At 48.6% G+C, this 12,431-nt stretch overlaps 1 protein-coding gene across 1 annotated transcript in view; it reads left to right on the top strand.

Moving 5' to 3' along the window:
- The first annotated feature begins 2,533 nt into the window (after positions 1-2,533).
- LOC107115788 (microtubule-associated protein 6 homolog) overlaps positions 2,534-12,431 on the top strand; it is an 18,206-nt gene continuing 8,308 nt past the window's right edge. Inside the window, exons 1-3 of the mRNA XM_015417549.1 lie at positions 2,534-2,553; positions 3,235-3,448; positions 6,019-6,215. Of these exons, the coding sequence (XP_015273035.1) occupies positions 2,534-2,553; positions 3,235-3,448; positions 6,019-6,215 (431 nt within the window). The remainder of the gene's footprint in view (positions 2,554-3,234; positions 3,449-6,018; positions 6,216-12,431) is intronic.

The following is a 12,431-nucleotide window of genomic DNA, read 5'->3' as shown; positions in this document are numbered from 1 at the left end:
TGGATCCTGCTTTTGCATACAGACTTGCTTCTGCATGAGAATTTCCCTTTATCGGATCGAGACACCAATGCCGGCCTCATTAATGCAAATAAACCTTCATTTGTGTGCGAATGAAATTTATAAATTAGCTGCAGCTCCCCGTTCCTGATGTCGTCTGCAGTGATTAACAAGCTGTTAGATGATGGTCTGCAGTCTGTGTGGAATATTAAACACCCGGCTATCTTTTAATTAATGGCTGTGTTTCTGCCCAGGGGAAGGACTCAAAGGTTTGGTGGCCAATCGGCAGCTGTCACTCACGCAGACCACGAAACAGATCGGTCTGCCTTTAAATAAAGGCGTGTGGCGTCTGTCAACAACGACCATTCCCGTGAATGTTTTCCCCGTTAAAATTCGGTGGCTCCAGCAAGATGTCTTGCTGCCTATACCCTGGTTCTAAATTCTGGGTTGAATCCAGACCAAATAGAAGAAGAGGAAGAGGAGGAGGAGTTGGATTTACACCTACACTCGGAGTCTCAGAACGGCTTACAATCTCCTTCCCTTCCTCTCCCAACAACGGACACCCTGTGAGGTAGGCGGGGCTGAGAGAGCTCTAAGAGAACTGCTCTTGAGAGAACAGCTCTGAGAGAACTTGTGACTGACCCAAGGTCACCCAGCTGGCTGCATATGGAGGAGTGGGGACTCAAACCCGGTTCTTCGGATTAGAATCCCCCGCTCTTAAACACTGCACGAAACTGGCTCTTTCAAATTTGTAATTTCCACCGATTCCCCTCTCTCACTGCAGACCACCACCATCCCGCCATGTTGGAGCTGACCAGCCTCTTCCTTTGGCAGGAGGACTCGCACTGGCAGCCTTAGTTGCCTGCTTTTACTCCAAGTGGCAGCCAGAGGGGGGAAAAAATTAAGATGATGTCAGCTACACCTCCATGTCACTTCTGGGTTTTGCGGGGTCGCTCCAAGAATTGCTGGAAACTATGGTTTTACCGTAGAGCTTCCAGCAATTCCTAGAGCTACCCTATGTAGCCAGAGACTCTATGGTTTTACCATAGAGTTTCTGCCAATTCCTAGAGCTGCCCCGTGTCACTTCTGGAGTCACAGCTGACATCATGTCCCCCGCCATGTCCCTCCCCCGACCCTCCTTCTGGTTGCTAAACTTAGCCTGGAACGGTAGCCATGCCTCACGTAATTCCCCAAGGTCCCCTATCCCCCCAGGTGCAGCGTTTCATGGAGATCAGTGGGACAGGAGAAGCAGGAAACTTCCATTCCACCATTGGGAAACTTAGGCTGTGGTCACACGGCAAAAGCGTACTGCGATTTGTTCCCGCTGTAGATTTGATCGGGGATATTTTTAAGCGGGTTCAGATGATCACACATCCCTTGCCCAACCGCTCGCTTTGCGCTACAGTGCTCCATGCACTGTCCAGACTGTCGCAGAGTGCGCTCCTTGCATCCCCAGGTCACCGTTGGATTGTAGCAGTCCAATTGCACCCTGCTGAAGTCCCACTGTACTCACCACACAGACTCAGGTTTAGTGGTTAACTATATACAGTGCAGTTTATTTACAAGACGCAGCTCTCACCATCAAAGTGCTTCGCCAAGCAGTTAACATTCAAGTCAGCACACAATGTACAGTACATTCACAGTTATATACACATAACGACCAATCATATCACTGCTGAGTCACTCTGATAAGACATCAGCTTTGCACCAGCCAGAATCGGTTTGCTCTGGTCTCCTGGACTGACAGTTACTCTGACATCTGTCACTCTGGATTGGCATGATCTATTTACATTGTTACCCATGCTTCACACATGCTGAATACTTACATATTCCAACACAGACAGCTGTGCCGCCCAAGTGGTGCACAATGGTGAAAGTCACACAAAAAAACCCCCCAACCCCTACCGGAAGAAGGATGTTCAGACGACCTAATCACAGTCATTGCAAGAGATGGCTGTCCAGATGGGCAAAATCGCAGATTCAAAGCGCAAGTACCCGAAAAGTACTTGATTTTCCCGGTGCCGGAAAACTCGCTAGGGAACCGGGAGGATCGCGAGAGTGAGCCCACTTCGGTGCGGGAGATGGATGTGGGTGTCTGATCAGCAGTTTTAAATGTGAGAGGGAACAGAGGTGAAACCCGATCAAAATGACCGTGTGACCACAGCCTTATTCTGGATCCAACCTGCTATTTGAAAGGCCATGAAACTGGCTTGCTGCCTTTGGGTTGAGAAATTCCCAGAGATCTAGGGGTGGGCTCCTTTGCATATTAGGCCACCCACCCCTAATGTAGCCAATCCTCCAAGAGCTTACAGAAGCCCCTGTAAGAAGAGGTCTGTAAGCTTTTGGAGGATTGGCTACATTAGGGGAGTGTCACCTAATATGCAAAGGAGTTCCTGCTACAAAAAAGAACCCTGAGTATGGAGGGGAAAACTAAAGCAGCCTGTCCGCAGGCACCGCACCATGGCCCCGATCAAAATTGAGCCACCACATGTCTGGAATTAAGTTCTGAGCAGTGTGCATCCGACTGAAAGTCGCCATGGTGGCCATGTGGGTGATGTAAGCACTTTTTTATTGTGTGACTCAGTTGCATGACGAGTCTTGGGACAGAACTTTCTCTGCCTGAGACTCTGGAGAAACGTTGACAGTGAGAGTAGACGATGCAGTATGAAATGGATTTGTGGCCTCACTCGGTACGAGGCTGCTTCACGTGTAGCAGAAGATTCCCGGATCAATCTCCAGCATCATCTACTGTTAAAGGATCTCAGCGAACTTGGGTTCTCTAGCTTGAGATCTTGGAGAGGAATTGCCAGTCTAGCTTGACATCCTGGAGATGAATTGCCCATCGAGATGAACCAATGATCGGACTCGGTATATGTCAGATGGTTTCAGAGGCTAGCAGTGTCGATCTTCAGCAGAAGAACTAGATTCAAGTCCAGTGGCACCTTAGGGACCAACAAGGTTTTTGGGGGCTACAAGTTTTCAAGAGTCAAAGCTTCCTTTGTCAGATACAAGTAAGAATGGAAGTCCCTATCTGACGAAGGGGGCTTTGACTCTCAAAAGCTTATACCCTGAAAATCTTGTCAGTTTCTAAGGTGCTGCTGGACTTGAACTTAGTATATAGCAGGTGGCTGGGTAGCTGCTCAGTAAATACCAGCTGTACCCGTTAATGCTATTTGTTGGGCTTTCCTGCCAATCGTCTTCTTGTTCATTTCTCACTCCTCCTCCCCTTTCCACCAGAAATGAATTCCGCCCATGGACAGACATCAAGCCGGTGAAAGCCATCAGAGCCAAGAGCCAGTACAAACCTCCGGATGAGAAGATGGTTCAAGAAACCAGCTATAGTGCCCAATTTACTGCAGAGAGTGCGAAACTCGGTCCAGCGGATAACAAATTGCTCGAGCGCAGGAGGATACGCAGCCTTTATAGCGAGCCATACAAGGAATCGCCGAAGGTAAGGAGGGACGGGGACAATGTAGGCTCACCTTCGCTGTGGGCCCCACTGAACCAAAATGTGGGGAATTAGATCTATGCTCTTGCACAACCACTGTTGGTTTCAGAGGAGCTTGTGCAAAAATGTGCTCAGTGGATTGTGAACATTGGTGGAAAGAATGAAGGTCAGTGCTTCTCTTCCAAGCCCTGCATTATAAACTGTCTCCCCCTCAGCTAAGTTTAGGGTAGGGTTGAAAGTCACTGTGTATTAGGATTTCCAGCTCTGAACCAGCAAATGCCAGGAGATTTTTGAGGTGGTGGGGAGGATAGAGTTTGGGGGAATATGGCGTCACTTCCAGGTAATGCGCTAGAAATCCACCCAATCTCTACAGTAGAACTGGAGGACATCCTAGAGCAGGATGGAAGATGTGACATCACTTAATGGTGATGCTGTGGGAATCCCCGTAGTCTTTATGGTCTTTACCATAGAGATTGGGGGGATTCCTAGAACATCACTGCAAAGTGATGTCACAGTCTCCATGTTGCTCTAGAAATTTCCTTATGGTCTTTACCATAGACATTGGAAGAAAGTCCTAGAGAGTCATCATTGACATCCACCCCCATTTTTTTCTCCTGCTCCTCAGATCATCGAGGACACTCTCAGAGTACCCCCTGCCACCAGGCGAATGGTACGACTACCAATGTGGCCTTACCTTGACTGTTCCTCTGCGGACAGAAAACCAGCACGGCAGGAGGAAAACTGCTCCCCATTCTCTTTGCTCTCCGGGTTTTGTGTCTGCAGAGAAATTTTAACGATAGGGAGCCATCCCAGTATCCATTCCTCCATGGTCTTCCACCAGCAGCCTGGCACGGTCCGCTCAACATCTCATTCCCACCTCACTCTCCTCCACTCTCGAACTAGGCCTTATCCTCCATTCCTCTTTGATGAACCGGGAAGTTTTCCTCCTTAGCCAAACACACTACTGATGATGATGATGATGCAAGAGTGATAAGGAAAACGTGCATATGAGGTTGGACCCAGAGGTTCCATTCTGCTATCAGTGCGAGCTTCCAACAGGCCCGTGGCCAGGATTTCTTTAAATTTGGGGGGGCCTTTAAATAAGTCGGGACAATCATACCTTTAACAATCATACCAATGAGGAAACCTGGGTTTTTAAGAAGACTAGGGGTTGTTTAGACAGGGAAGGGGGGGAATGGATACAGCTTGGTTTTCCAGTGTCATACGCTCTAAATTTATGGATGCAAGAGTGATAAGGAAAACGTGCATATGAGGTTGGACCCAGAGGTTCCATTCTGCTATCAGTGCGAGCTTCCAACAGGCCCGTAGCCAGGATTTCTTTCAATTCGGGGGGCCTTTAAATAAGTCGGGACAATCATACCTTTAACAATCATACCAATGAGGAAACCTGGGTTTTTAAGAAGACTAGGATTCGGGGGGCCTTTAAATAAGTCGGGGCAATATGACTCAGTAACAATCATACCGATGAGGAAACTTGGGTTTTTAAGAAGACTAGAGGTTGTTTAGACAGGGAAGGGGGGGAATGGATACAGCTTGGTTTTCCAGTGTCATACGCTCTAAATTTATCAACTTCTCACTTGTGGTGCCCGTGGTCCTTTCTTACATGCCCAGGGAAATACTGATTGCCACTTTGGGGTCAGGAAGCCATTTCCCCCCAGGCCAGTTTGCCCGGGGATTCTGGAGGGTTTTGCCATTATCTGGGGGTGCGTGGGGGGCAGGTATTTGTGAATTTCCTGCATTGTACAGGGGGTTGGACTAGATGACCCTGGAGGTGCCTTCCAACTTTATGATGCTATGATTCTAACTGTAATAATGTCAGTCTTCTGTGTATTCATTGTAAATTGCAGTGTATACTGGTGGTATCAGGGTCATTTTTACCCCAGTAGCACATAAAGGGTGAAACTGACAAAATATTCTTCCTCCCCAATTTTTCCCCCTGCTGTTCTACCCTGTACTGACAAAAGGAAAATGCATAATAAAAATGTTGATTTTTTTTTTTAATGGCAGCATGTGGAAAGTTGCCCCCGCACTGCCACCAAAACTGTTCTATTTCTGTGACATGCTTTGGGATCTGGTCAACCTCCACACCACTCTAGTGAGGAGTGCTTGTTGTTTGGGCAAGTTAAGAACTGTCCTGCCCTATTTTTTGTGTGTGTGTGTGTGGTCATAGGGGTTGCCAACTCCAGTTTGGGAAACTCCTGGAGATTTGGGGGTGAAGACCGGGGAGGATGGGGTTTGGGGAGAGGAGGGACCAAAATGGGGTGCGATTCTGTAGAACCCACCTTCCAATGCAGCCATTTTCTCCAGGGGAACCGATCTCTGTCATCGAGAGATCCGTTGTGATTCCAGGAGATCTCCAGGGCCCACCTGGAGGTTGGCAGCCCTAACTGGTCAGTCCAGGCTTGATTGACGCCTGCCCTTGTGCTCTGAATCAGAAACTGCCGCCGCATCGCTCGCCCTCTCTAAACTCCCTTTCTTCCCCTGCCTTCTCCCTTTGTGTGTCCCCCGTGTTTCTCTTTGTGGCGGTGGTTTATCGCTTGCGCCCCTTCCAGGTGGAGAAGCCTAGCCCGCAGCCTCCCAAACCAAAAAAGACACCCACGAGCCATAAGCCACTGAAAAAAGCCAAAGATAAGCAGATGGCATCCAGCCGGGCGGCCAAGAAAAAGAGCACCGAAGCCGCCGGCGCCGCGAACCCCGAGGACAAGGAGAAGAGCAAAGAGATGAACAATAAGTTGGCCGAAGCGAAAGAGTAAATTTCTCTGCCTTTACGCGCTCTCCTTCCTTCTCTCTCTCTCTCTCTCTCTCTCTCTCTCTCTCTCTCTCTCACTCCCTCTTTTCTCTTTCTTTTTAAAAAATTATAATAAAGGCCACCAAATTAATTAGAGGCTTTATACCTGCTTGTGTCCCAATGGAATCGGAAGCTTTTTATGTGTGGTTTTCAAGGAAGGTTAGGAGGTCTCGTTTCAGGGGGTTGGTGGCAGGCAAGGGAGAAGGTTCTCAGAGAAGGAAAAGTGCCGTGGATATGCTCGCCAGGTCCCCCCAGCCATTGGCAGGGTGTGGGGTGTAGGGTTGCCAGCTCCAGGTTGGGAAACTCCTGGAGATTTGGGGGTGGAGCCTGGGGAGAACAGGGACCCCTCAGTGGGGGTACAATCCCATAGACTCCACCCTCCAAAGCGGCCATTTTATCCAGGGCAATTGATCTCTGTAGTCTGGAGGAGAGCTGTAATTTCGGGGAATCTCCAGGTGGGATCCCTATCCTGGCTTTCAGTCAGCAGGTGTCAGGGATGTAGAAAAAGTTGGAGAAAGAGGATTGGTTCTCACATAATGCAAAAACGGGGGTTAAACAGCAAACGGAAAACGGGAAGCAAAACCCCTTTTCGAGCCTCTTTTCGCTGTCTCGAAACATTCTTGCCCATCGCCAGTCTTTTCCTTATGCCATCCTACGCGGAACAGGAGAGTTCCCAAGAGTATTCAGACTCCTTAAGAAGTGGTAGGATCAGCCCCTTTGCAAGCAGGTAGTTTTCAGGGTCAGCATCCTGCAAAGGCATGCATGCTTCTCCCCTTCCTCTCGATAATGTCTCGTAGAACATAATGACATGTGAAAATCCGGTTTCTGAAAGAAAGTGGACTTCCAAGAACAGCGCCAGGAAGGGGCAGTGGAACGGGGTCTGCAGTGGAAGGGGATATTGGCAAAATATTTCCCCTTCTTCTTCAGTGGTGGAAACCCCTTCTGCCAGCAGCAAGCATTATTAGAGAGCCAGATTCGAGTCCAGTAGCACCTTAGAGAGCTAGCAAGATTTTGGGAAGATCAGCTTTCAAGACTCAACGTTTCTTTCGTCAGCTAGGGATTTCCATTCCTAATTGTATCTGACAAAGGGAGCTTTGACTCTTGAAAGCTCGTACTCCCAAAATTTTGTTGGTTTCTAAGGTGCTACTGGACTCGAATGAAGGGAGAATATTATACTTTAGTGAGCTAAAAGTACCTTAGAGATCAACACGCTATCCTCTTTCTTAGCTGTGGTGGCTCAGAGGTAGAGCACCTGCTTTGCATGCAGACGGTCCCAGGTTCAATCCCTGCTAAAAGGACCAGGGAGCAAATAATACGAAAAACCTGTACCCAAGACCCCGAAGCATATAATACTGATAGATCAGGGGTCTGACTCCATAGGAAGCAGCTTCATATGCCCATTAGGTTCTTTTCATTCCAAGCCCATTAATTTTAAAAAAAATTGAAATAATAACTAAAGGGTATCTCAGGGCAAGCATTTTTGGGACCCCGATGTCCCAACGTAGGTTGAGAAAGGATTCCCCTGAATCTTAGGTCCTAGAAACTCGCCGAATGTACATGCTCGTTTTGGAGATAGTTGAGAGAGGAGAGGAAATCTTGTTTTGCCAGAATGCCAGGTTAGGAGAACATATCTAACTTTTTTGGGGGGGTGGGGGAGACATGTATGACCGGTGGGTAGCAAATGTTACTTGGCCCGATTACCGGAAAGGAATGCATAAATCGTAGCGTATCGTGTGTGATGTGTTCTATATGGCTTGTGCCCAAGACGCCTTGACTATAAAGTTTGTGTAATGATATCTGTGGTGGTGTTGCCAAGCGTAGCTGTGTTAGAAGTGTAGAGTGTGATGCTTAGCCAGGATTGTGTGTATGTAGAGAGGGAGGGGGAGGGGGAAGGGGTTCAATGCCTCCAGCGTGCCGGAGGAATTCAGGAATATTGTTCAGGAAGTGACATGTGGGAAATAATTGCAAATGTTTCTTTTTCATTGAAAGAACGCATGCCTCATGACAAGCATCCATGATACATATTTGCTCTTCAGAAAGCTTGGAAGGGGGGAGGGAGATGCATGGACATTCCTCGATTATACAAACCGCTGTTCTGAAGAGGTTCATGTATGCGCATCAGGGCGTCACACGCACCATCCGAAATACATTACGCTGGGGACTCAAAGGGAGTCAAACGTTTTGGGGTTGTGACCCAGGGGGCACGTGGAATATTTTGGAGAGTTTTCCTCTATTGGCTTAGTGGCCACTGCCTGTGGAATCCACCCGAATATTCCAGAATCACATTTTTGGATACTCAAATGCAATCCAGGAGGAATGCCCATTAGTAAGTCTGACTGCTACTGAGCATTTCACAAGAGTGGATGTACTTCCTTGTAGACCAGCATAAAGTCAAGCTGAGCTCACAAGAGGGTGGGATCAATAAATTAATCCTTGTTCATGAACTACCAACTGGCCTTTGAGGAGCTAGGGAAATGCTTTTGCGATGAGGAGATTCACCCAGGGAACAAAAAGAACAACGGGTGGCGTAAGCAGGGATTCACACCCAAGTCCAAATGGTAAATCATTGATGGGGGGCACTTTCTAAATTTGGTTGAGTTCAGAGGGGTAACGAATGCATTCTGCAGAATTCGCTCCTGTTCGAAGTGACGAAATTTCAAGCTGCAGGTATATGCCTGCTTAACTGAGAGTAAGTCGAGTCCCATTGGGATGTAAATAGAAAGGTGATCTTCTGTAGGATGCTAAACTGCCCCCTTCTGGTCCACGGGGGAACTCCACTCTAAATGAAACTTTCCCCCATGTGGGGTAATACTTGGCATCCACAGCTCAGGGTTGCATTCCTAAACGCACTTACTAGGGAGCAAGTTCTGCAGAGCCCACTTACTCCTGAGTAGACTTGCTTAGGATTGACCGCAGAGCACCAGAAATTTCTTGATTTGGATGCCTAGGGAATCACTTTAATTCGGGTTTTTTTCTTCCGACAGATTTTTCTATGTCTTGGCAAAAGTTGTAAACCCATTTCTCTGCATTCCTTGTACAAATGAAAAATTTGCTTGCTTGCTTTTCCTGCCTTTTTTCCTTTGGACTATTCATAAGCTGTGCTTTCGGTCACATTTATTGTACTTCTTTCTTTGCCTTTTTTTTTTTCCCCCCCCCCCCCCCGGTCTACAAGATGGTGCTAAAAGTCCTTTACGCCGCTTGTTTATACCTTCACTTGGCTTTGCAAAAAACAAAACAAAAAGAAATAAACACCACAATCACCCGCTTTGCTCATCTGCTGTGTTTTTGTTGGGGAAATATGCGATCCTCCATCAACCCGTCTGCATTCTGGCCTTCCAGGGGCAGATCTAAGGTGTCTAAGTAATATTTTGTGGCCTGGGTTCGAATGCGTATCACGTACGAATGCGCACACACAAAACTGTCTCTCTAAATCGTGTTAAGAGTCCACTATCTCTCTGGGCACTGCCCCCAGTTGTTGCTGTTAGTGTAATCTTATCCAAATCGATATTAATGTATAATCAGTTGTGACACACTTGTGAACTTTGCCAGCTCGAAGATGGCCTCTCTCTTTCTTTCTCTTCCTGGACTATGAGAAATAAATGGTAAAGACAAATATCCACCTCCTGGATCTTTCTTTTTAATTGAGTAGGCACCAAAAAGAAGAAGAAGAAGAAGAAGAAGAGATTGGATTTATACCCCGCCCTTCACTCCCCAAGGGAGTCTCAGAGCGGCTTACAAACTCCTTTCCCTTCCCCTCCCCACAACAGACACCCTGTGAGGTGGGTGGGGCTGAGAGAGCTCTGACAGAAACTGCTCTTTTTCAAGGACAGCTGTGCCAGAGCTTGTGACTGACCCAAGGTCATCCAGCCAGGTGCAAGTGGAGGAGTGGGGAATCAAACCCTGTTCTCCCAGATTAGAGTCCACACACTTAACCACGACACCAAACTGGCATCCTCTCAGATGGTAAGTTCGTAAGAAAGGGTTGCCATTCCCCAGCAGGGGGTGGGGGATTCCCTGGTTTTGTGGGCTCCTACCCACCACCGGCCACCTGGCCGGTGGGAGGAAATCCCCCCCCCTGGGGCCCCCGCCCACCCCCGACCCCCGGGCCGGTGGGAGGAAATCCCCCCCCCCCGACAGCAATGTTGCTGGAAATAAACATGATATGCCTATTTCACCCGGAAGTGACATAGACACGTTGGGGATGTCGGGGGGGCACATTCTGGTTTTGGGGCAAAGCTCTATGGTTTGGGGTTGATTATACCATAGAGTTTTGCCCCAAAACCCAGAACGTCGCCCCCCGACGACACTGACATGCCGACGTCACTTCTGGATGACATAGGCACATTGTGCGACAACACTTCCGGCTCCTGGAACGTCCCCACCCCCATCTCCCCGACGGCGTTTCTGACGGACTTGGCAACCCTATCATAAGACAGGGTGGCCCACTGTGGGTAGGGGAATTCCTGGAGATTCGGGGGTAGACCCTAGGAAGGGCGGGATTTGTGGAGGGGAGCAGGGCCTTTTTTTGTAGAAAAGCCCAGCAGGAACTCATTAGCATAATAGGCCACACCCAACAGCACAGCACATTAGCATATTAGGCCCCACACCCCCATGTTACCAGAAGTGTGGTCATCCAGCCACACCCACCTTTTGCTTCTTATTCTGTTCACCTTGTCTGTTGTCAAAACGGTTTTTTTGTAGCAGGAACTCCTTTGCATGTTAGGCCACACACCCCTAATGTAGCCAATCCTAATGAGTTTCTGCTGCTGGGAGTGGCCTATTATGCTAATGAGTTCCTGCTGGGCATGGCCAACTCGGGAGCCAGCCGGAACTCCGTTCCTGTGCGTTCCTGCCCAAAATAGCCCTGGAGGGGAGAGCGCTCGGTGGGAACGCGACGCCCCAGGAAAGCGGCCCTTTTCTCCAGGGGAGCTGCTCTCTGCAGTCTGGAGATCAGTCGTAATTCCGGGAGATTTCCGGGCTGCACCTGGGTAGTGTTGCCACCTCTGGAAAATCCTGGAGATTTTTTGGGGGGCGGAGCCTGGAAAGGGTTTGGAGAGGGGCGGGACCTCAGCAGGGTATACTGCCATACGGTCTTTTTATTTGTTTGTTTGTTTGTTTGTTTCACTTTTACCCCGCCCTCCCCGCTAGGCAGGCTCAGGGTGGCTTCCAAGAACTGACAAGCAGTATACATTCATAATAGATTATAAAACATCAATTAAAACACAGCAATCAGTATAAAACATTCATTAAAACATTCATCAGATGGCGATAGAAGTAAGGTGCAATTTAAGGACACATTCGGTGGTACCGCTGCATTAGATCGTATAGGATCGGCGTTCACTACAGGGCGCAGCTAGTAAAACGTCGCTCCTATCAGAACGCCTGCCTGAAAAGTTCTGTTTTCACGGGCCTGCGGAACTGTGACAAGTCCCGCAGGGCCCTGATCTCGGCAGGGAGCTCGTTCCAGTAGGACGGAGCTACAAACGAAAAAGCCCTCATCCTGGTTACCATCAACCTGGCTTCCTTAGGGCCAGGGAGGGCCAGGCGGTTTTGGGATCCTGATCGCAGTGCTCTCTGGGGAACATACGGGGAAAGATCAACTGCGATTCCGGGAGATTTCTGTCCATCACCTGGAGGTTGGGGACCGTTCGCCTGGGGTTGGGGACCCGGTCACAAGGTGCCCCCCTTTCCTAAGGGTAAAAAAAAGATGGATCAGGGCTGGTTCTCTTTCAATGGTTGTAAAATTAATCTGGAAATGAGCTGAGACGATATCGCATTTAAAGAACTGCGGCCAGAGTAGGGGAAAGTATAAAACTAATCCAAGACTTCATTACTTGATTGTTCTTTTAAAAAGAAATAAAGGGGAAGGGGCTGCAAAGTGCTTCACTTTCTAGAGGTGAGTGATATTTTAGTAGTTTCAGAGGGCAGCCCTGTTGGTCTGTAGTAGAACAGCTAGATTCGAGTCCAGTGACACCTTGAAGACCAATTCAATTTTCAGGGTATGAGCTTCCTTTCCGTGGGGACCCGCGGGGACCCACAGTATGCCAATGTTTTCATGGCTGGCCTGAAGCAGCGCTTCCAGTTTGGTGTAGTGGTTAAGTGCGCGGACTCTAATCTGGGAGAACCAGGTTTGATTCCCCACTCCTCCACTTGTAGCTGCTGGATGACCTTGGGCAA

Source organism: Gekko japonicus, unplaced genomic scaffold (genome assembly GCF_001447785.1).
Source record: "Gekko japonicus isolate JY-2015 unplaced genomic scaffold, Gekko_japonicus_V1.1 scaffold5635, whole genome shotgun sequence".
Classification (NCBI taxonomy): Eukaryota; Metazoa; Chordata; class Lepidosauria; order Squamata; family Gekkonidae; genus Gekko; species Gekko japonicus.
Note: the sequence above shows the minus strand (reverse complement) of the source record. Positions and strands in the feature narration are given on the sequence as shown.